General features: G+C 41.3%; 1 protein-coding gene across 1 annotated transcript in view; it reads right to left on the reverse strand.

Annotated features, from left to right (window-relative positions):
- Positions 1-23,580, reverse strand: part of ABCC3 (ATP binding cassette subfamily C member 3) — a 1,985,081-nt gene that overhangs the window by 161,145 nt on the left and 1,800,356 nt on the right. The window contains exons 25-26 of the mRNA XM_044062096.1: positions 10,174-10,300; positions 9,935-10,036 (exon numbers count right to left, since the gene is read on the reverse strand). Coding sequence (XP_043918031.1) covers positions 9,935-10,036; positions 10,174-10,300 — 229 coding nt within the window. The remainder of the gene's footprint in view (positions 1-9,934; positions 10,037-10,173; positions 10,301-23,580) is intronic.

The raw sequence follows: 23,580 nt of genomic DNA on the forward strand, positions 1-23,580 counted from the left end.
TTAAAATATACCCTAAAGGAATATTTGTGCCACCCCTAACAACAAAACTCTACTTCCACAAACTCACAAAGAACCCATACTTCACATCTGTTCTAATGAAGTTTACATCATAATTAACTCTCCAAATAAAGTCTACCTCAAATCGAATCTCTTTACCAGACAGAACTTCCAAAATAATGAAATGGATCACCAATTCTTCCTAATTTAAAAAAAATGTTACTCATACTCTAATGACTGGCATATATTTTCAGCATTTCACTTTCATCAGGCTTATTACCTTGCCTTAGAAGTCAGCTATGATCTATTTTCCTATAATACTTAACAATACTGTCCCCTCCGTATTTGAACCTATGCCAAATGAAGAGCCACCTACAACAGTTTCAGAAAACTAGACCACACTCAGCTTGCAGAATTTAAAACTGGCCTCTTAAGTCACTGTTAACAGCAGTCTGCACTACAGCAGATTATTCAATCTCTAATATGGATAAGAGGACTAGCGTGGAACTGATTTCTTTATGGATCTTTAATTCATCAAGTCACTAAGACTTGAACCTAAGTTGATGGCACCTAGAGAGAAAGACAGAGAATAAGGATAAAGGACTCTTCGCTGGTACCATTTTTGCGGAGCTCAAACATCTTTAGAATAGCTGGCTATTCACTGGTAACCAACAGACCCTCACTTCAACACTTTTCAAAGAGATACATAGCATGTTTCATACGTTATGTTCATCCACTGAATATTCAGGTAAGACATAATAAATTTCAGAAGTTCCTTCATTGGGAGTGCCTCAGAAATCAATACTGGGACCAACCTTCTTTTCTCCATTCATAAATACATTAAAGGAAAATTCTTCCCCCAAAATAAATATACACATTTTATCATATCTTCCCGTTTCTGTGTAGTAATAAAAGTGTAAGTTGCACTCTAAGGGTACACCTTAAAACTCATATTCCTGAGTATTATTTGTCTAGAATTATTTATAATTTGTTATACCCCAGGTAATCCAATGATGCAGTGATTAGCAATGCTGTCTCACAGAACTTGGTTCCCCAGTTCAGTTCTTGGCTGGGGTGCCTACTATACAAAGTCTGCATGAACTCCCTTTTTACATGTAGTTTTGTGCTGGATGCTTCAGTTTGTTCCTACATCGCACAGACAAGCTGTAGCTGAATTAGTAGCATCCTCAAATGCCAGAAGGTGTGCATGCCATTTCTGTTTGTATATACAATCTGCATTGGGTTGGTACCTTGTTTAGGATCAGATTGTCAGCTTTGTTCCCAAACCATTATTGTACAAGCTGTGACATCTCCATGCTTGACCAGTAATCAAGGAGCCTGAATCTTCAACACTGACACTGGAGAGGGACATACACTTGGAATGCAAATTGACACACACAGTATTTCCAGATGCAGACCTCTCTGCATCAAACACAATTTCCCTTAAGAGCACATTGGGAACACAGGATGTTCTTCATGTTTCACTGTTGCAGTCATCACCTGTGTGTTATCCCTGCTGTGGTAGCCCTCAGCCGGCCCGAATACCAGAGTCAATGTTTTTCTGCATCGGCTGCTGACACTTGCTGACTGACGTCAGGTCATCAGTACTATAAAGCAAGGCCAGCCAATGCCATTACATCAGTCTTTCTTGCCATGGAGCCCGTAGTAGAAGCAGTTCGCAAGTGTGCTGGTCGGTTGCTACCAGAGTCTGAATTACAGCTGAAAATGTCTAAAGCTAAGTACCCCGCTGGGGATCCTTTTTTCTTGCACTAACCGATGTCCGAAAAAGTTAACAATTGTCTCGCCTGTGGAAAGCAAATCCCACACCGAGACTTCCATTCATACTGCGTCACTTGTTTAGGCCCAGACCACGACGTCCCCCATTGCCGGTTCTGTGCCCTCTTCTTCTATCTTCACATTCTGAAATGGTGTCTGTCAGCCAACAATCCATAGACATTCCAAAAAAATGTAAAGATAAAGATAGATACAGACCACACAAGGCTTGGCCTTCCAGCGACTCTACCGCTAAGCAGGTCGTCAGTTCTCCAGAATTCAGTGAGGCGCCTTTGCAGCCCCTGATGCCCGATATGATCCCTTCACAGGCCTCTACTGAGACCCTTTCAGAGTCCAGTATGCAGCATAAATCTTCTTCATCTTCCGAGCTTTTGGTTGTCTTTGCCTTGGCTGGGTCCGGAGCCGCGATACAGGCACCAGCTTCAGAGGAGACTTTTTGCACTACAGAATCTAGAAAAAAAACGACATCTTCCCATCCGACAACCATTTCTCTCAAGACCGATGGATACTCTTAGGCCTAGAAGCAAGGCCACTCCTAGGAAATCTACCTCTAGCCACCATCTTACTCCTGCTCCACCAGCCCAAGCTCAAATGCTTAAAATGGCGGAAGATCTTATTGCCCTCATCAGGGGTAGTCAGGCCACAACTTCTAAAAGGAAAAGAGACCCTTCTCCTGAAATACTGACAGAACAGGATTCTGAGGAGTCTGATTATTCAGATTTTGAAGAGGAACAACCTCTGACTGCTTATGAGGATTCCAATGCAGAGGAATCCATTCCTTCTGCCTCCCCACCAGAAGCTCTTTCCTTTGAGGAAACCCTTCATACCCTCAGGGAACATTTCCATTGGGAATCCCAGGACTTCCCTCAGTCTAAGAAAAGACTAAGAGAGTTTCTAGACCTGCCCCAGCACAGACCCTTGGCCATCCCTCCTATTCTAGAGGTGGTGGATGATGTCTTCCATGAATCCAGCTTAGCTCCTGATCCCCTCCCACCTGCTCCAAGTAAATCTGACAGGTATTACAGAGTACAGGATTCTCACAAATATCTGTACAGAAATCCTGCTGCAGACCCAGAGGTCATTACACAGGGACCAAAAGGAGCTAAGGCTAGTTCTGCAAATAATCATATTCCTTCTGGCAAGGATTCCAGAGCTCTGGACAGATGGGGTAAACAAGTATTCACCTCTGCAACCTTAGCTGTCAGAGCACTCAACTGTCAGTTTCACATGTTAAAAATCAACAACACACTTTGGAACTATTAAAGTAAAAGATTTCAACCTTTCCTGACTGTGCCAATTTGAAAGAGTTAGCAGATTTACTGCACTCTACTTGTCAAGTGGCCAAACACTCATTACACTGTGGATATGATGCCCTAGAAGCCTCAAGCAGGGCAGCAGTGTCAGGATCTGTCATTAGGAGACATGTATGGTTGAAGGAACAACCTCTTCCTGATCATGTCAAATCTAAATTAATTGATGCACCCTTGGATAAGGACCGCTTGTTTGGAGTAAAAGCAGAAGAGGTGCTTAAAAAGATGGAAGACAAAGCAAAATATAGGGAAACAGTAAAAGATTTCTTTCAGGTACAACCTCCTAGGTTCAGCAGTAATTTTCCCTCAAAACACTGGTCCTTTCCTGCACCTAGCAGACAGGGGCAAGGTAAGCCCCACAGGGATAGACTACCCAGGCCCCTATCCCAGGGACAGCAGAGAACTAAACAGTGGACCACTTCCACTCCAAAGGCAGGGAGTTCTAAGCCATCCTTCAATGGCAAAAACTCTCAATGACTCCCACTCCCCCCTTTGCCCTCTTTTCACTCACCATAAACTAGGAGGAAGGCTCTCCCTTTGCAAAGAAAATTGGATTTCTGTAACAAAGGACCAATGGGTCTTAAAGATCATTTTCAGGGATAGAAATTCTCCTTCCACAAACTCCCAATTCCAAGAGGGTACCCAGAGTTATCTCAAAATCAGTGGGCAGAGGCATTGAAACAAGTCTAAACTGTCATATCCCAAGGGGCAGTAGAACCTGTCCCCTCAAATCAAACAGGCAAAGGCTTTTATTCCAGGCTATTCCTTGTTTCCAGAAAAGAGGGCACTTAGTACCCCATTCTGGATCTATCCATTCTGAACACCTCCCCAGTGGTCCCCAAATTCAAAATGCTAATTTTGCAAGCAGTTGCTGCCTATGCTGACAAAAAATGCCTGGTTAGTTACCCTAGATCTAAAAGATGCCTACCTCCACATCCCCATAAGGGAATCCTGCAGGAAATTCCTTCGCTTCAGAGCAGGCTCACAACACTTTCAGTTCTCTGTGCTACTCTTTGGCTTATCTACTGCTCCCAGGGTATTCACCAAATGCTTACCCCTGGCCATAGCCTTTTACAGACAGAAAAATATACAGATTTACCCTTATCTGGATGAGTGTCTCATTCCGGCAGAATGCAAAGAAAAGCTACTCAAGGACCTCCTCTTTATCAAAACCCTCCTAACCTCCTTAGGGTACACCATCAATGAAAAGAAATCAAAGCAAAAACCCTCCAGGAAGATCATTTTCTTGGGAGCACTGCTGGACACAGCATCCCAAATGACCTTCTTATCCCTAGAAAAGCAGAGCTTCCTGCCTCTATACTTCACACAGCTGTTTTCCAGAAGTCACCTCACAGCGAGGAAGTTTCTGCAAGCCTTGAGGTACATGGCATCTTGCATCCTTCTAATTCCTCTGGCCAGGCTTCACATGAGAAAACTTCAGTGGTATCTAAAGAACCTTTTGTGTCAGCACTCTCAACCTCTAGAGACCTCTCTCCCTCTGATCCCCTGTATCAGGGCTGGGTTTCTCTGGTGGGCAGGGACTTGTGCCAAGAACAAGGGTCTTTCCTTCACCCTCCGCCCAACCAGGCAGACCATTACCACCGATGCCTCAGACATTGTTTGGGGCACACACCTAGAAGGCAGGTGCACTCAATGTGTTTGGGATGCCCAGCACCTTCCCTTACACATCAACCAGAAGGAAATTATGGCAGTACAAAAGGCTCTGACATTCTTCAAGCCCCATCTCAAGCCAGGGGTTCTCCTTATCAAAACAGACAATACCACATTAATGTGGTACATCAAAAAACAGGGAGGGACCCAATCTTACCCTCTGTGCAGGCTACCCATGAACCTCTGGCTGACAGCCTCTTCCATGGTATTACACCTAATAGCCCAATACCTACCAGGTATCAACAACACCCTGGCAGACCACTTAAGCAGAAACTTACTGGAGCCCCACAAATGGCAGCTCCACAGAAAAATCTTTTTACAAATCACTCAGGAGTGGGGTATTTCTTTGCTTTGCATCTCAACCATCAGCTGAAAAAAAATCTGTGCCAGGGAGTATCACCACCTAGTGTGGAAGGTGGATGCCTTAGCCTTCTCTTGGAACTCCCACTTTGTGTAAGCATTTCCTCCCCTGCCTCTTATTCCCATGGTACTGATCAAAATAAGGGAGGAGAGACCAAAGGCCATCCTCATTGCTCCAGATTGGCCCAGACAACATTGTTACCCCTTACTGCACAGCCTGACATTACAGCCTCCCAGGCAGCTTACCCTGATCTCAAACCTCTTGACTCAGGTCAGGGGGGGGGATACTGCACCCAGACTTGCAGACTCTCAAACTATCAGCATGGCTAATACTCTAAAGGCAGGTCCTAGACATTATCACAGAGGCCAGAAGGCCCAGCAACAGAAAATCTTATGCAGGAAAGTGGAAAAGATTCTACTCCTGGAGCCAGTCCAGAGGGGGCAATACCTCACAACCTTCCACCCCCCTTATCCTGGACTACCTAGCGGAGCTACTTAATAGTGGCCTCTCCTTCTCTTCTATTAAAATCCACACCTCAGCTATTTCAGCTCATTCTGATACAGATCAGCCCTTGTTCTCCCATCCTTTGATTAAATAATTCGTCAGAGGGGCTTCTAATATCAAACCTCCCAGAAGGCCACCCAGGCCAGCCTGGGACCTGAATTATGTTTTGGAAAAACTAACCTTACCACCCTTTGAACCTGCTGCTTCAGCAGAACTAAGATACTTCTCCTGGAAGACTACTTTTCTCCTAGCTATCATCTAAGCCAGAAGGGTTTCAGAACTTCAGGCACTAATGGCCATTGAGCCTTTCATCAATTTTCATGTAGACAGGGTCTCCCTGAGGACTAATCCCTCCTTTATGCCCAAGGTGGTATCTAATGTGACTCTTAACCAGGCCATACATCTACCCACCTTCTCTCCTAAGCCTCAAAACAAAGGGGAAAGAATTTTGCATTCACTAGACATGCAGAGACAGCTCAGATAATATCTGGACTGTACTAAACCCTTCAGGAAAAAAGACCAACTACTTGTCAGCTTTGCTCTAGGGGCAGAGGGGAAGCCCATTTCCAAGCAAACCATTTCCAAATGGATGTCACACTGTATCCAGTTCTGCTACAAATTACATGGAACCCCCCCCCCTCAAGTCTATTCCTCAGAGTAGTTCCCACCAGGGACATCCTGGAAGCTGCCACCTGGAATTCTGTCTATACCTTTACCAAGCATTACCACCTACCTCTATTTTCTAAGGCTAGGGCAGGGTTTGCCTCTGAGTTCTGCAGGGCTTGCTGACCCATTCTTAGGTCTCTTACTAATCCTACCACCCCTCTCCTCAGCTTTGGGAATCCTCCCACAGGTGACCACTGCAACATTGAAACATGAAGAACATAGTACAGTTGAGTACACTTACCATAAATGTAGATGTTCGAGTGTATTCACTGCTGCAGTCCTGGTTTCTCTCACTCCTTCCCTTATATCTTCTTTCTTTAGGGAGACATAAGCTTCCCAGGGTGGCTTTTAGCCACTAGGACAACTTTACCATATTTACTTGGTCTTCTGACTGGTTAGGGCAAGAAAAACTGATGTAATGGCATTGGCTGTCTTGCTTTATAGCACTGACAACCTGAAGTCAGTCAGCAAGCTTCAGCAGCCGATGCAGAAAAACATTGACTCTGGTATTCAGGCCGGCCGAGGGCTACGACAGCAGGGATAATCCACAGGTGATGACTGCAACAGTGAATACACTGGAACATCTACATGTATGGTACGTGTACACAATTGTAGTGTCTGGATCTCTTTATCTGTCTTCCTCCAGGTCCTCAATAGGAATCCCCGCTGGTACAGCTGTAGGGTTAGGTCCTCAGCCAAGTGTCCAAGCCAAGGCCTCCAGCACCTTCTCTGTAAGCCCAGTGCTCAGTCTCCCTGCTCCATGTAGCTGACACACACACACACACACACACACACACACACACACACACACACACACACACACACACCTGGGAAAAGCTGGCACATATTTACCTGCTGTTTCCCCTTCTACCCAGAGTATAAGGCAGTTATCACTGCCACCAGACACTCCACAATCAGCTACTCTAAGTCCTTAACAAAAGGTGTCCAATTATACTGTGTAATATTAATATTAATACAAATGGTAGTAGTTGATCAAAACAGCTAGGCCTTCTGGAGTGGCCCACACAGTGTTATCCAATAAAAATAAGCACTCTCAAAGGTTAAATACTTTCCACATGGACCAGCCACAATAAAAGTTTTAAATATATTTAATAATAAATAATAAAAGCACAAGAAAATACTGAATATATATTCACAGTAAACCACAGAGTTTAAATCACAGGAATATTGAAAATAATACTGAAGGACAGACAAATACAAATAAAGAAAAACAATATTGAAACTAATCACTATATTTCTGACTGAGTCTAGGAGGATTACTATTCCCTAATAACTTACTTGATAGGGCAAGGCACAATGAAATATGTGAGCAGTCTTTCTAGTCAGGCTCCCCAAAACAGAATACTCAGTCCTGAGAGATTATTCCCTGTAAAATATAATATCCAAGATAGCTTGCAGAATAACCTTATCTGGTCATTTGACTCTAGGCTCTCACAGTATCCCCCTTTGAAGAGGAGGCAGAAATTTAGCATAGGCAGCTACAATACACATCTAAATGTTTATGGCAGTGCCTGGGGCTTCCCCTCTTTTTATTGAGCTAATGAACAAAGTCTTCTTCCAGACCCATCATATCTGGTCCTATTCAGCACTGTGGGGTAACATTTTAATGGTTTAACAGCTCATTTACATTTCCCTTATTTTTCTTAAAGTAAGCTAGCTGGTTAACCTTTGGTGTCCCAGTGTCCTCTATTAAAACAAACACATTTAGTTCAGTTACAATAATACAGGTACTTTCTTTTCATTCTAGAAGGGTGCACTGTTGATACATTTTAACATATGCAAATCTCACAAATACATTTTCAACACAAGCATCTGTACAAATCAGTTTGATATACAAATCAGATGTAATTATTTACAAAATTCCAGCTAGCTGTGTTGGCACACGTCATACATCTACTTCCCTACTTCTGGCATGGCTGGCAGTACCTCCTATCGTCACAGAGGCTTCAGCTCTATTTCTCATGACCCTGTAATGGATTAAGCAGGTAATCAAATAATGAATTTATGAATGAATGAGTGAATGAATTACCCCAAAATGACCTGGACTACCATACTGAAGTGATGTTGTTTTCCATTCTGTCTTACTCACAATGTACTTACTGTTTCCATTATGTGGCACAGCCTAGACACAATAAATGAGATGGCAAGTGTCTGTATTCAGTTATAAATATAGTGCTATAAGCACTGGCTTCTTAGACTGTTTTGGTACTATTATGATGAAATGGTGTACTTCTCCTAATCAGAGCCCTAACTGGCTCATCTTTTACTTGGTGCCCATTCCTGATAATAATGCCCATACCTTCAGCTCTTCAAGTGAAGAGCAAAATAAACAAACATAAATAAATATTTAAAAAATCAGCTTCTGCTTCCACTGTAGCAAACTGATTGGTACATCCATGTCAATCGGCTTCCTACAACCAAAACCCCTACCTCCAACTAGCTCTTCAAGTGAAGGGAAAAAATAATCAGAATCTGGCATTTTTTCATTGGACTTCTTGATTGCACCTGCATCATGTTGTGCCTGTGGTAGCTGCCCCTTCATCCCACCCATGTTATGCTACTGATCCTAATCATAATCCATTAAAAAGCTTTTCATGCTGCATTTAAATCTGATTTAAAGCAAAACGGATAATCACAAAGACCTAGCAGGCTTTGCACACTATATCTTCTGTGACTTTAATTAGTCAGCAGGTATAAGTAGCACTGCTTTACTTACCTGTGGCTAACACTTACACTTGACACACAAAAGGCATTTTGAAGTATCTTTGGGCATCATTTCCAATTCTGTACTGTCCTTAATTTTAATTACATGGATAACAGCAATGCTTCACTGGCTAATATGATTTATATCTGCTCCTACTTTCCATCTCTTTACTCCCTCCAACACCACTCTTTTCATTTCCTTCATTTTTCATTCTTCTCTTCTCACTTCTACCTGCTTCTTCCTATGTCTGCTTTTTCTTCCATTCTTTCCTCTACATGTTTTCCACTCATGCACATAACATTTGTTAATTTTCACTACATTTCATTTTAGTGCATGAAGTGCTGTGATTACACCTCCAAACTAGGCAAAAGATAAGCTTGTTAAAGATCTTTCTGACAACAGACAGGAAGACAGATGGTTTCCTAGGTTCATAGGCAACTCCAAGGCATGCAGTCTAGGAGACCACTAAGGAGTCTAGCCTAAATTCCCAACTACTCCAAAGCATTTTCTGACTAAGGACACACAAAAAGAAAATGATGGTAGAAGGATTCAAATCTTTTATCCTTGGCACAGAAATCAGTTTATTCACATATCAGAGCTTTAGTTTTATGTGCTAACTGCCAGTTTCCAGGCTTAAGATCCCACGACCCCCGACAAATATTTGTCGATATGCCAAATTAATGCTTTACTAAGAATGCAAACCTTTAATTCTTTATACTTTTCTAGTAAAGTAACTTTGCTTAGCATTAAAAATTACCATCTGAATGTTAAATGCACATGTACCCTTTTATGATCCCTATACTTCGTGCAATTTTACTCACAAAGTTGTTTTACTGATTATTAAAAAAAAGTGCAGAGAAGACTATGTAAATTTGTTTTCTGAACAGTGTCTCCAATATCCCATACCTCTGTTTCTGTTTCAGCATACTCCTTCACCCTTTCAACAGCCACAATGTTAGTTTCTAAATCAGATGTCATTCGGACCATCCAGTTCAAGGACATTGTGACCTAATTAAGTAAAAACATTTAAAAAAATGACCAAATCAGATTCATACAACTTCAACAAATACGTATTTCTAACAAATCAAAATGCTTTACGAATGAACTGCATTCATTGTATGTGTACAAATTAGACATATAATTACCTGTAGTGCATAGGAGACCGAGAGCCCAACAATTCCTGCATTGAGACTGTCCTTGCCAATTACTGCAAAAAGAGCTGCAAAAAGTACAACACAGTTTCCAACAAATTCAACTCGAATGCCCAACCATCTGCAAGAAGGAAAACCTTGCATTAGTAATGAATAAGCTGGTATGATCATGGTTAGCCATCTTATAATGAATTGCAATGTATGTTATGCACTAAAAGCTATGCATTGTTAGTTTTTTGATACTATTCTGTTCCTTATGGTTATTGTTTCGTAATGTCAATCTAAAATATAAATGTCTGGTCAATTGTTAAGGTGCACTTATTGTTACTGTGTGGGAACACTAGGCCTGGCATAACAAAACTGAGTTTTCACTTCTTCTGTCAGATGGCACACAGTGAATTTATTACAATGCCACTATGGAGAAAAAAAACTGTAATCTAGTTTAATTGTATTCTTTATGGAAGGAAGGTATGGGCTCAAGTGCAAAAACAATGGACAAAAGAAAAACAGGTATAGCAAAAAGAAATACTAAAAAAATGCACTTGCTTAGTAAGATGTTTACTGGATAATAAAATAATTGATCTAATAATGTGACTGAGATACTATTTTTTAAGGGGGCTCTTTGATAATCATATGTTAGCTCTGGGGTATTACCTATGATGATAATCAAAAAGATATTTACAAGTTCTCAAGAAAGCTACTGTAAGGCTACAACATTGTGGGGTAGCACTGAAAAGACAGTAAGATACCTCCTTGGTGTCATGGCAACTGGAAGCTGGGCTTCAATGTTGCTCTAAAGACAATATGGCTAATTATGAGATGCAATGCAATAAAACAATTTATACAGTTTTATAAACTTCTCTGGCAGACTTTATGCACCATAATAACTTGTGTAAGCCATGGGTGAGCCCAGAGTAGTCTGTTCTATACAGTTCAGTGGATACTAGAATTTATTGTACAGAACAAAAGGGCTTGATTTGTTTGTTTTACGGATGTAGGAGGGAAGCACAATTTCTTGCTGTCACTTCTGATATAGTTTATAGGTTCATAGGTTGGTACTAGGCTACTGGCCCTACGGCCTATACAAGCCTAGCCAAACAATTCCCCGGATATTTCTTCCCACAATATTTACTTCCTTGGACCCCTGTCTAGCAGGGCGACTGACGTGATCCCTGGGGTGAATTTCCTATCTCCCATCCAATTGTCAAGGTTCCTTTTGAAGAGGGCCACGGAGGCAATCTGCTTGACATGTATGGGTAGTCTATTCCAGAGTATGGGGAGTCTCTGGGTCAGGAACCTATCCCTCCAGCATGTTTTGTTCACTGTAATGACAAGGTTTAGATCCCTGGAGTGTGTGACTCTGAGGGATTGGGATTTCTTTAAGTGGAGCATGTCCAACAGCTCAGGGTTTGACATGGCCTTGTATGTTAAGCAGAAATCGCCTCTGAGTAGACGATATGTCACAAAGTATAGCTGGGGTTTTTTTAGACGGTCAGCATAGGGCATCTGCTTTAGGCCTGTGAACCTTTTAGTGAGGTATTTCTGCGGCCTTTCCAGCTGTTGCAGATGTCTTGTGAGGTACATACCAAAGGGGGCGTTGTACTCTATAATGGGTCTAATGAGGGATGAGTACAATGGGACAATGACCTCCCTTTTTTCTGGATGAAAAGCTCTTAGTGATGAGGTGTGCCACATAGAAGGATTTCCTGACTGTTGTGGCGATGCAGTTATCGAAGGTGAGACCACTGTCCACCTGTGTCTCTAAGTCTCTCATCACACTTTCGGTGTTTAGTGTACTGCCACCTATGTGGTAATTCATGGGTACATGTTTTTTTCCAAAGGGGATAACAATACATTTCTTGGCATTAAGCTTGAGCCCATGGCTCTGGCACCAAGCATCTGTTTCTGTAATGCCCTTTTGTAGAATATCCATATCATTTGGGGATTCAATAATGGCTCCCAGTTTGCAATTATCTGCGAACTTTGTTAGCCAGAGTCCCTTAGTGTTGGCCTGTACTTCAGAGCAGTAGTTGCCAAACAAGAACGGTCCCAGGACTGAACCCTGAGGTACTCCACTTTTCACTTGTCTGGAGCTGGATTTGGAGTTGCTACTTTTACAGTCTTGGTTCTGTCAGTAAGCCAGTTGGCAACCCATCGAGTGATGTAGGGATTTATGCCCAACTTAGTAAGTTTATCTATGATTCCAGATTGGGGGATGGTGTCGAAGGCCTTGGCAAGGTCCAGATAGGCTATGTGGACTGCCTTACCCTCATCCACAGCTCTGGAGTCTGATTTGAAGAAGTCAATCAGGTTCAGGAGACAAGATCAGCCATTCACGAACCCAAACTGGGTGGGGTCCAGTGTTTGAAGGTTGCCAATGTCTTTGTTTATAAGTTCCATGACAATGCATTCCATGCCCTTGCAGATCAGGCATGTCAGACTGATGGGACAATAGTTCCCAGGATCCAAGGTGGATCCCCCCTTGTGGAGTGGGATAACTGTAGCTGTGCACCACTCAGTGGGCATGAAGCCTGAGGTGAGGCTATGATTAAACATGACACTTAGGTGAGGTGCCAGTTCATTCTGTAGTTCATATACACAGCCCACGATGTCATCTGGTCCCATGGATGCTGTATTCTTGAAGCTTTGGAGAGTGTGGTTTCTACCTGTGTGGCCGTGATTGCCAAAATTTGGCAATCTTTTGGTACTGAGATGGGCCCTTTAGGGGGTGAAGTTGGCACTAAATTGATCTGCCAGGATATTGGCAATATCCTTGGGATCAGTATATTTAATGCCATTCTGTTGTAGCTCAGAGCAGATCTGAACATTGCCATTTAGATTATTGACATAGCTATAGAATGTCTTGTGGTTGTCTTTGGAATCTTTGGCAACTTTATTTTCATAACTAGCTTTGGAGGATTTTATGAGGGATCTCAGCTTCTTACTGAGGCTCTTAAGGGAGTTTTTTCATCCTGGGATTTTCCTATTTTCTGCAACAGTTTCTTCCTTCTGTTGTATAGTTTGTTTATGGCAGGGGACCACCAGATTGGCTTTCTTTTTTTGGAGGTGAGTGTCCTGGTTCTATTTGTGAAGGCATGATTCATGCACGAGTGGATGTGCTCATACAGTGCCTTAGTGTAGGATTCAGCAGTCGAACTTTCAGCTCTCGTCTGCATGGGTGCCATGAAGTTTGTCACTTCTGACTTAAGTAGCATGAAGTTGGCTTTGGAGAAGTTTTTTACAGAGGTTTCCTTACTGGGGGGTGGGGGTGGGATGTGGATGTCAAGGGTGATTTGCTTATGGTCAGACCTGACCAATAAGGGGGTGACCACTGGTGTGGAGCATCTATCTTCCATGTTGGTAATGACCAGGTCTAGGATATTGGAGCCCCTGGTAGGACAATGGATTAGGTGATCCAGGGCGTTGGAATTTATGAATTCCAAGAACTGTTGGGAAAAGGTGTTGGTACCCGAGTAGTTTTCCCAGTTAATGGCAGGGCAGTTGAAATCACCCAGTATTATGGTGTTTGGTTGTATCTTAATATTTTTTAGTATGTTTAGAAAGGTGTAGGGAGAATCTTGGGGCATGGTGAGGGATCTGTAGCAAGCTACAGTTTGGATTGCAGTCTTATCTAGTGTTAGTTGCACCTGGAGAATTTCAGATGCATTGTGTTGGGCAACTAGCCTGGAGGTGTGAATATCCTTGGTGAATATGGACACTCCTCCACCTTAAGTGTTTCGGTCTTGGTTTGGTGGCCGAAAAGTGTGATAAGAGTTGTAGCCTGGTATTGCAGGGGTGCTCTCTGGAGTTTTGAACCAGGTCTCAGTTACTGCACAGATATCGATGTTCTCCATTTTTAGGAGTGCCTTGAGAGAGTGCATTTTGAGGTTTAGACTTCTAGCATTGAGTAGTATTACCTTCAGATTTTGCATGCTTGTAGCTGTTACGGTGGTGGTTTTGTCCTTTGAACCTTGCCTAAAAAAGGCACTATAGGGGTGGCAAGATCTTTAGCCAGTAACCTGAATCCCAGGGGTGACAGGTATAGACCATCTCTGGCAAAGCATCGTGGTTTGTCGATCTTGTCGTTCCAGACAGACAGATACTGGATCCCCTTTGAATGACACCAGAAGCTTAGCCAATTGTTGAAGTCAATCATTTTGTCCTTATACTGTGGTATCATTCTGGGCAAAGACAGGATGCTACTCAGGGCTAGGGTCATACCTGCCTGGGCCACATGATCATGTAGTCCAGGGAGGTATGTCTCAAGTCATTCACTCCAACATGGACAATGACAGAGTCATATTTGTACTTGTTGTGGAGTGACTTGAGTGCATGCATTATGTGGCGGATCCTGGCACTCGACCAGCAGCTGACTGTAATTTTCTCCTTGCTCAGCCTGGTGAGTAGAACATTAGTGTGCCTGACTACAGAGTCACCTATGACTAAAGTGTTGGGTATGTTGTCTTACCTTAGGGGCTGTTGTTGGGTGGCACACTGGTGTTGTGAGCTATGTGTCACTTTGGTTGTGACTGGTGTTTGTTTGCGTTTCAGCTTCAGAGGTCCTTGTTGCTTGGGCAGGTTAATATTAAGGGCCTCCACATATGTGGGTTTAGTGGTGCTATGTGTGGGTGTTGATGGTGTGTATTTTGAAGGGCTATGTGTTGCTTGAGGTGTAGTGCAAGTGTTAACCTTCTCCTCTTGACTGTCTAGCACAATCTTGGCTGGAGAAAGCTTTGCTTCCAGTTTGGCTATGTAAGTGCATCTCTGACAGGTTGTAGTGTTGGGTGGTAGGAGGAGAGAGTTGTCTGTGTACATGAGGCAGTTGCTGCATTGCCCCATTATGCCCAGATTCACCAGGTGGGCAGGATAAATCACCGGAAGCTGACCCTTGGACATGCCTGTTTAGGTGCTTTTTTTGTAAAGTACAAGAGCTGTTTTCCCTTACCTATGCAAGGTACTTTGCAATTATAGGCTGTTTAGTGCCTACAATTAATTTCTCCTGATTAACAAGGAGAGTTGAGTGCTTGTATCAGTTTAAGGCTTCCTAGTGCTTTCCAGCAGGTTCTAGAGCAAGTGCTAGTCAAAGGGGTTCAAATTTTAGTGCTACTACTGAGAAGCCAGCTAGTTCTAAGGGAAAATTTGAAGAGCAGACTTTCTGGCACCTGGAAAAGTTTAACCGTAGCCCCACGGTGCTGCATGATGCGAAAAATACACAAACACACATGCTTTTAAGCCAGAAACTTGAAAGGGATAGAAGTCAGTCCAAAATGGCTAATAAAATTACAATTTTGGAGCTGGAAACCACTCCTCTAGTCTTAGATAGGCAGTACAATGCTCACCGCTCCCACTGGTAAGCAGTAGGACTTCCCTCTACCACAGCAAGGTCTGGATAGCTCTGAACACAGAAAATAAAGTCCTGAAACCAGCAAAGCCTGGGATCTGGACTATACTAGCTACGAAACGAGCAAACAAAATAGTATTTTATTGGGGTTTTTTTTGGTTAAAACAGGCTAAACAATGCAATAATGCAGTAAATAAACACAGAAAAGGCTAAAGCACTCGAGTGTATAGCCCTAAACAGTAAATACAATTAAAACTCTACAAAATTAGCAATTTAAAACTTTTTGAATGAAGCAAGGCAAGTGCACAACTGAAAAAATGATTTAAGAGGCAGTAATACAGTGGAATAAGTAGCTAGTCTACATCAGGGGCGGCTCGTGGTATCGGGCTGCCGGACTGCAGCCCTCTCACCTAGAAAAGAAAGAAAAAAAAATCTGTTAAACTAAAAAACAAAACAAAAAAAAAAAAAACACGAGTCCAGACTGCAGTCCAGATAAAGAAACACAGGTACCCAGCAATCTTTGCTGCAAATGCACCCAGGAATCATTGCGGGAATGACTGCACAGAAGAGGAGGTCCGGACTGCATCGGCTGCAGGCAAATCCAACCAGGACTAAGAGGTGAATCCAATCAGGACTAAGAGTTGAGCTGCTCTCGCGGGATTTTCATTGCGTTGTCTCATTCAGGAGGTAGGTGTAGCAGGGTTTGGTCACTGGCTGGATTGCTCAATGTCGCGGGTGGATTTTGGTGCTTGGTCAGACATGATACATCCATCAGGTAAGTGAGTATTGCTGGAGGGATTTGCTGTATGTGTGTGATTTTGGTGCTTGGTCAGACATGATACATCCATCAGGTAAGTGAGTATTGCTGGAGGGATTTGCTGTGTGTGTGTGTGATTTTGATGCTTGGTCAGACATGATACATCCATCAAGTAAGTGAGTATTGCTGTGTGTGTGTGTGTGTGTGTGTGTGTGTGTGTGTGTGTGTGTGTGTGTGTGTGTGTGTGTGTGTGTGTGTGTGTGTGTATGCCCCAGTTGCAATATACTGGTGGTTAGACTCATGGTGGTGTGGTAGGGAATACCTCAGGCTTGAACCCTGTACCTTGTATGTAGGTGTTAAAGACCCGAATTCCCTACGCACCACCATTTGTAAAAAAAATGCAGATTTTTGCCTCATATTTGATCTGATATATTCCTCATAATATCTGTGTTTTTTTAAATATTGCAATGCTTGAAATTTGATGGTGCAGTGGTAGCATTGTTGCCTCACAGTTGCAGGTTCTTGGGTTTGATTCTTGGCTGGGGTGCCTTCTTTGTGGGGGGGGGGTCTGTATCTTCTCCCTGTGTTTGTGTGGGTTTGCTTTTGTGTCCCCCCATGTTACAAAGACATGTCTGCATTATTTCTTCCTGGACCTCTGCTGAGAATTGTTTTATTTTGTTCCAAGTCAGATTGTCCTGATTAACAAATTGACAGGCATTTGAATTTCAGACTTCAGGTTTCTGAATGTTTACTTCCTTACATATTTGATAGTGCAGTGGCAGTATTGTTGCCTCACAGCTATAGGTTTTTCTGGTTTGATTCTTGGCTGGGGTGCCTTCTGTGTGGAGTCTGCATCTTATCCCTGTGTTTGTGTGGATTTGCTCTGGTGTCCTGCCATTTTACAAAGACGTGTCTACAGTATTTCTCCCTGGGCCTCTGCTGAAAATTGTTTTTGTTCCGTCAGAAGTAAAATTGACAGGCATTTGAATTTCAGACTTCATATTCTTCAAAAAATACATAGTAAAACAACTTTTTTATTCTAGCAATAAATATATAGTAACACAACATTTTATTATAGCCATTGTTTAAGTTTATAAGATGACTATTTGAAATTTGTCCTTATTTTTGGGACTGTAATACCCTGTTATTGGCTTTGTCCAGGTTTTTTGTGCTAAGGTTGACAGCTATGGCAAGAACTGAATTCACTGAATATGTTTGAGGGCTGTATTCCCTCATTATTGGGTTTGTTCAGGTGTTTTGTGCTAAGAGGTTGACAGCTATGGTGAGAACTGAATTCATTAAATGATAGCCATTTAAGTTTCAGTCTTCCTCTCTTTCACAAAGCAGCTGATTTGGCGTAGTGGTATGTTGCTCTTGACTGTTTTGCACAGGGACCTTGGCAGTAAAATGTACGGTGGTAACACAGCATTTTTCTTTCACAAAGCAGGTGATTTGGCATAGTGGTATGTTGTTCTGACTCTTTTGCACAGGGACCTTGGCAGTAAAATGTATGGTGGTAACGCAGCATTTTATTCTTGCAGCTTTCCAAGATTATACAAGCAATGTTTAATGTGTCCCTGTTTTTTGTCCTTTTGACCTACTCCAATAAATTTGGCTTTTTCCAGACTTCTTGTGCTGGCAAGTTGAGATGCAGTTGAGTATTGCGTAGATTTTACAAGGAGCTGAGAGCTGCAGGGGAAGAGAAGTTTAGTGCTGATTATGGTAAGTTGGCTCACATTGCTAATTGCACAACAGGTTGTGTACTTGCTTTTGATGCAGAAGGTTATTGGTTCTACTCCCATAAGGGGTGAATGCTGCCTTACTGAAAGTTAAGATACTAACTATGAGCCTGTTATCAGTTTGCCATCCATTTCCTATTGCAATATTACTAGCTTATCTTTAATGTAATTTAGGCAATTTATTCCTCAGGGGCATCAGACACTATTTTTCGATGAAGCCATGAAATATAAAGGTGATTGCTAACAGCAACCTCTTCATTACAGATTTATTTAACGTGGAATTATTTAGATGACTTTTTTACTACTTCAGAGATTGTGCATATTTACTGATAATGGTGGACTGTAGAATTGTGCATATTTTCTGATAATAGTGAACTGCAGAAGTTTGAGTAAACTTTTATGATGGAAATGTTCTGAATTGGACAGTTTTGTTTCATTGTTTACTGGAAAAATATTCAAAGCAATAGGAAGGTGTATCAAAGAGCACATGTATGTTTCATATGCAAGGGGCCTATGATTTGAAAACAGCCCAGAATTAATTTTTATCTGCCACAGGTAAAATGTATTTTCTTTGAATGTGGGTTTTAATGTTGTTTCAATGAATGTGAGTTTCAAGGGCAGAGAAGTTTTAATGCCAAGTTTGTTTAGCAGATGTCTTGGTGTTTGTGCTGTAAAATACAAAATAAAACTTTCAAATGAAGTCCAACTCATCATAGAAGTAAAGCAGTATGCACATTAATGTTTATGGTAAATGGAGTGAAATAGCCAAGTAATGGTTCATTGGAATGGCTGCAGAGGCTCCATTCAACCATGATTTTGTCATGGGGGAAGGACTGCAAACTCAGACAGGCCCAGCTGAACTATACCTCCCAACTGTCCAGATTTTCAAAGAATGAATAGATTCTTGCTTCTTATTTTTGGTTTGTTCATAAAATTTGTAGTTTTCTGGCAAATCATTTAGGAATTAAGTCACTGAATAATGATACACTGAGTTTCAGACTTCATAACCTTCAGAAAAATGCATGTTAAAGTAAGAGCTGTTCTATCAATTGTCTCAATTTATACAAGAGCAATTTTTAGTACTGTTTATATGTTCCCCCAATATATTTGGCCTTGTTCAGATTTACTGCATTAACAGGTTGAGAGGTACATGCAAATAAATTGCTTTATAGAATTAGGCATAGCCAACCTCTCAACTGTCCCCAATTTTGGCTCAAAATGTTGCTCTTCCCCCTAATAATCCCTCCGCAAAATAGCAGTTTTGGAAGAAAACATGGAGGGTTTACAGTTAAGAAATAACTGTAATAATCAAAGTTATAGATTACTTGAAATGCATGTAGATTCTTTTATTTTGTCAGCTGCTCAAGTTAGCAGTACTAATATTAAAATGTCCCTTCTTTGACAGGTTCCCAGCTGTATTGTGTGGCTATTTTATATTTTTGCATCACATTTTTGGTCCATTTTTCATAAAATTGTGTTTTTTGGCAAATTAGTGACAAATCACTAAAGACTGAAGTTAGAAAATGACAGACATTTGAGTTTCAGATTTTATACCCTACAGAAAATTCATACTAATGCAAGACCTATTCTATTATCTTTCTAAGTTTATTAGAGCAATATTTAAAAATTGTCCTTATTTTTGGGCCTTTGTCCCACTTCTGTGTATGGCTTTGTCCAGATTTCTTGCTCTGAGGTTGAGAGGTATGAGTGTCAGAGCCATCACCGTCAGCCAGAGACATTTCAAATTGTGACATACTTGTTGCACCCCACTCCCCCATGTAGTGACTCTGGATGTGTCCAAGCAAGGCAAGGAGTAGTTATGCAGTGTAAATGTGCAGTGTGTCCCCCCCATCCAAGGTAGACACAAGTACTACAGTGGCTTTTCATCTGTCCTTGATTTTGCAGAACGGTCTGGTTTCTGTCATATTTTTGTACTGTTTTATGCTTATTACTCAGATTTATGCTTATTACTCAAAGTGCCTGTTGCTCTGTGTTTAGGTAGCAATGCTTTAATGACCATAAGGTAAGCTTGTCTGAGATCGTAAGATGCAAGTAAGATTTAATAAGCATACTGTTAAAGAACTGCCGACATTGAAAGCCTTTCTGTTATTGCCATGCAGAGAATACTTGACTAGATAATGTATAAGCCTTTGGTATTAAAGGACAGGATTCCATTATTTTAAAAAGATCATTACACTTGTTGGCGACTTCCAGTCATATCTACAGACTTTACCCATAAACTAAACAGAATGCTAATCATTTGTGGTCCATAACCTGTACAGTAATCCTTTAAGCAATGTATCTTGAGCTTGTTTCTTGTTTGCTTTTCATTTTTTACTTTGATCATGTTTTCCCCATGAAACAAGTAGATAGTTGTCAGGCAGCAGGTCTTTTTTGGATAAGAAACATTTTTACAAGTGGGGGCATCACAGAGATTTCTACTTTCAGCATGTTACTTGGTACTTTAATAAAGCTGAATATAAATTATAATTAGAACTGCAGTGCAAGGAGAAGTGGTTTGAGTTGAGTGCTTCTTGTTTTTCTTATACTTGATTTTGACTGGCATTCCAGTAATGTATTTAAAAAGTAATTTATTTTTTCATGCCTCATAACCTTTAGTTTCCATCTAGATAATAAGTAAGCTGTCATGCAGCCAATGCATTGAAATATTTTTATTCTTCTACACTTATTTTTGTCTTGATTGGACTCTCATAATGATGGTTTGCCACCCAGGGCAGCGTATTTAATTAAAGTTAGTTTTTGTGGTTTTGAGCATAGCTCCTCCCCTTTCTGGTTGGCCACACCCCTTCCCCATTGACCCCACCCATTCAGCTGTCTCCTGCAGCCCGCCTTTGATTTGAAGTCACCAGCTGCCACTGGTCTACATATACAGAAAAGTATATAAAGAAAATCAGCTAAAACACACTATAACAATTCAGATGCAGTGCAATCCAATATGCTGATGATGAAAGAAATTAGGCACTGGGAAGCATAGATTCAACAAACCTTGTCCTCATAACAGTAGTCACCAAGACAGATAGCAAGTTTGTGCCATTTATAAGAGCTGAAGGCGAATATATATATATCTATATCTATATATCTATATATATATATATATATATATATATATATATATATATATATATATATATATATAAACAAGTACACTAGTAGTCTAAAGGAGAAAGACATCAATACGTGCAAAATAATGCTAGGGCTGATTCTAAATGGCTACAAGAGATTTCTGCATCTGTAAAGAGCACAGTAAAAATAGTCAGTGGAAGGTTTCTGTGCACATCCGCACCCAACCAGCTTCAAAGGACCTAGAGAGGGAAATTTAGTACAGAGACAAAAGTGTAAAAGGGACTAAAGGGGGAATACTTATGGGGAGAACTGACTACCATTTTCTCATACCTATTTAAGAGACCATAGTTTTGCTTATAATTATAAATGTAGTCAAACAGAATGCACTGGAAGCATTAAAGGCAAGCCTTACCAAGTGAAAAATATATCCAAAGTAAAAAGCAAGGTCTTGCCACCATGGTGAAGGATCTGAAGAAGACTTATATAGCTGAAAGCATTTGTCTTGTTTATTCTTTTACTATGGAATATCCTAATTTTATCTGAATTGTGCTGGTTTTATTGTGCTTAATTGTATTAAACATTTGGATTTTACCCTCACTGTGGTGGCAAGACCTTGCTTTTTACTTTGCTTATAATCACGGTTGTTTCTTATGCACATAAGATTCTATTGACTATACAAAATACATGCAGACACAGTGCAATAACCCAAGATGGGTCACAAATTCTGCTTTCACCTGATCAAGGAGGAGCACACAATTTATGCTTGGGAAGCCAGGAAAGGAAAAATTTCATTGTCATGAGTAAGTTGTGGCATGTAGATGCATAATTTTGAAATATTGCACTGCTAACATATTAAACAAAAAAAACATGAAAAAAATAAATGGAAGATGATGAGAACTAAACCCTTCAGTGTTTTTAACATTTCATCATTACTGAACAGTTAGTACTACATGCCTACTGTAATAATCACAGAAACATGCTACATAATACATCATAGCTTGCATCATTCCAGGGTGGACAATGTGTAAGAAGGACAAAGACAGTTAGTGTAGAAAAGGTTACTCATTACAGAAGGAAGGGATTGAAGCACCAGAGCTTACTGACAGTGAAGAGAATAACTTCACAGGATTGCATGTGAAGTGAGGAATGGAGCATGGTCTGCAAGGAGGTTTATACATATAAATGAAAACCTTGACCAGGACAATTGAAAGTAATAATAATGACAACAAATGTGTAGCCAGTGATGCAAACATTTACTCTAGATGACTGTCACTTCTGAAGTGACACTACTACCCTATATACAAAAATGGAAAAAATAGATTGTGGGTGGATGTAAATATTTAGATCATGTATCTATACGTGTACAAATGCATATCAAATGTGACCACAGCCATCCATCAAGGGTGTACCTTGTCTCTCACCCCATTCCTGATCTTCATGGACAAAGTATCAAAACACAGTAGAGATTTGGACAGTAACCATTTTGGGGATGTTAGGGTTTTATATCTGTTGATTGCAGATGGTGTTGTTTTCATGGCCTTAATTGACTATGTTATCTGGCATGCACTTGAGTGGTTCACTGCTGAGTGTGAAGCTGCTGGGATGAGAATCAGTACTTTTAAATTCAAGGTTGTGGTTCTCTCCCAGAAAAGAGTGGCTTGATCTCTGCAGATGACAGGCACCTCAAGTGGAAAACTTTAAGTATCTCAGGGTCTTGTTTGGAAGTAAGGGTTCAGGAGATTGGAAGATGGACCACTGCATGGATACAGATATGGCAATACTACAGACATGGTATCTGACTGTGGTTTTGAGGCTGGAGTTGAATCTTAGGATGCAGCTCTTTATTTATCAGTCAGTGCCCTCATCCTCTTATATGGAGAGGAACTTCAGGTAAGGATTAAAAGGATGAGATCATAGATATGGAAATGAGGTTCCTCTACAGGAATTCCAGGTTCACAGTATTAGAGTGAGAAATTTGGCAATCTGGAAGAATCATGGAGTAGAACCATCATTCCACAAGACCAAGAATAACCAGTTGAGATGGTTAATGGACATAGTAAGGATGCATGGCACTTCCCACTTGCGGTATACCTGGCAAAACCCAATGGGGAGGAGGCCTCTGGAAGACCCAAGACAAGCTGGAAAGATTATATATTTCATTGGCTTGGGAAGACCCTAGCATCCCTCAAGCGGAACTGAAGACTGTTGCTGAAGGGGGAGGTCTGATCTTCTTTATTCAGCTTGAGCCTCACCAACACAATTGGTTTAGAAAAATGGATGAATAGATAGACGAGTGGATAGAAAAAGAAGTTATGTCCTTACCATAACGTTCCATGTGGAGTGTTCATCTCGCCTTGGATATTACACATGGGTTCGGAGCCGATCCTCGGCTCCGTGCCGGCCGACTGCAAGCTCTGCATCGAGAAGAAGCTCGAGGACATCTAATACCCACAATCCCCCTCTGCCTTTACCTCAGATCT

The sequence above is a fragment of the Protopterus annectens genome, chromosome 2.part1 (assembly GCF_019279795.1).
Source record: "Protopterus annectens isolate FY-2018-M chromosome 2.part1, PAN1.0, whole genome shotgun sequence".
In the NCBI taxonomy this organism is placed as follows: domain Eukaryota; kingdom Metazoa; phylum Chordata; order Ceratodontiformes; family Protopteridae; genus Protopterus; species Protopterus annectens.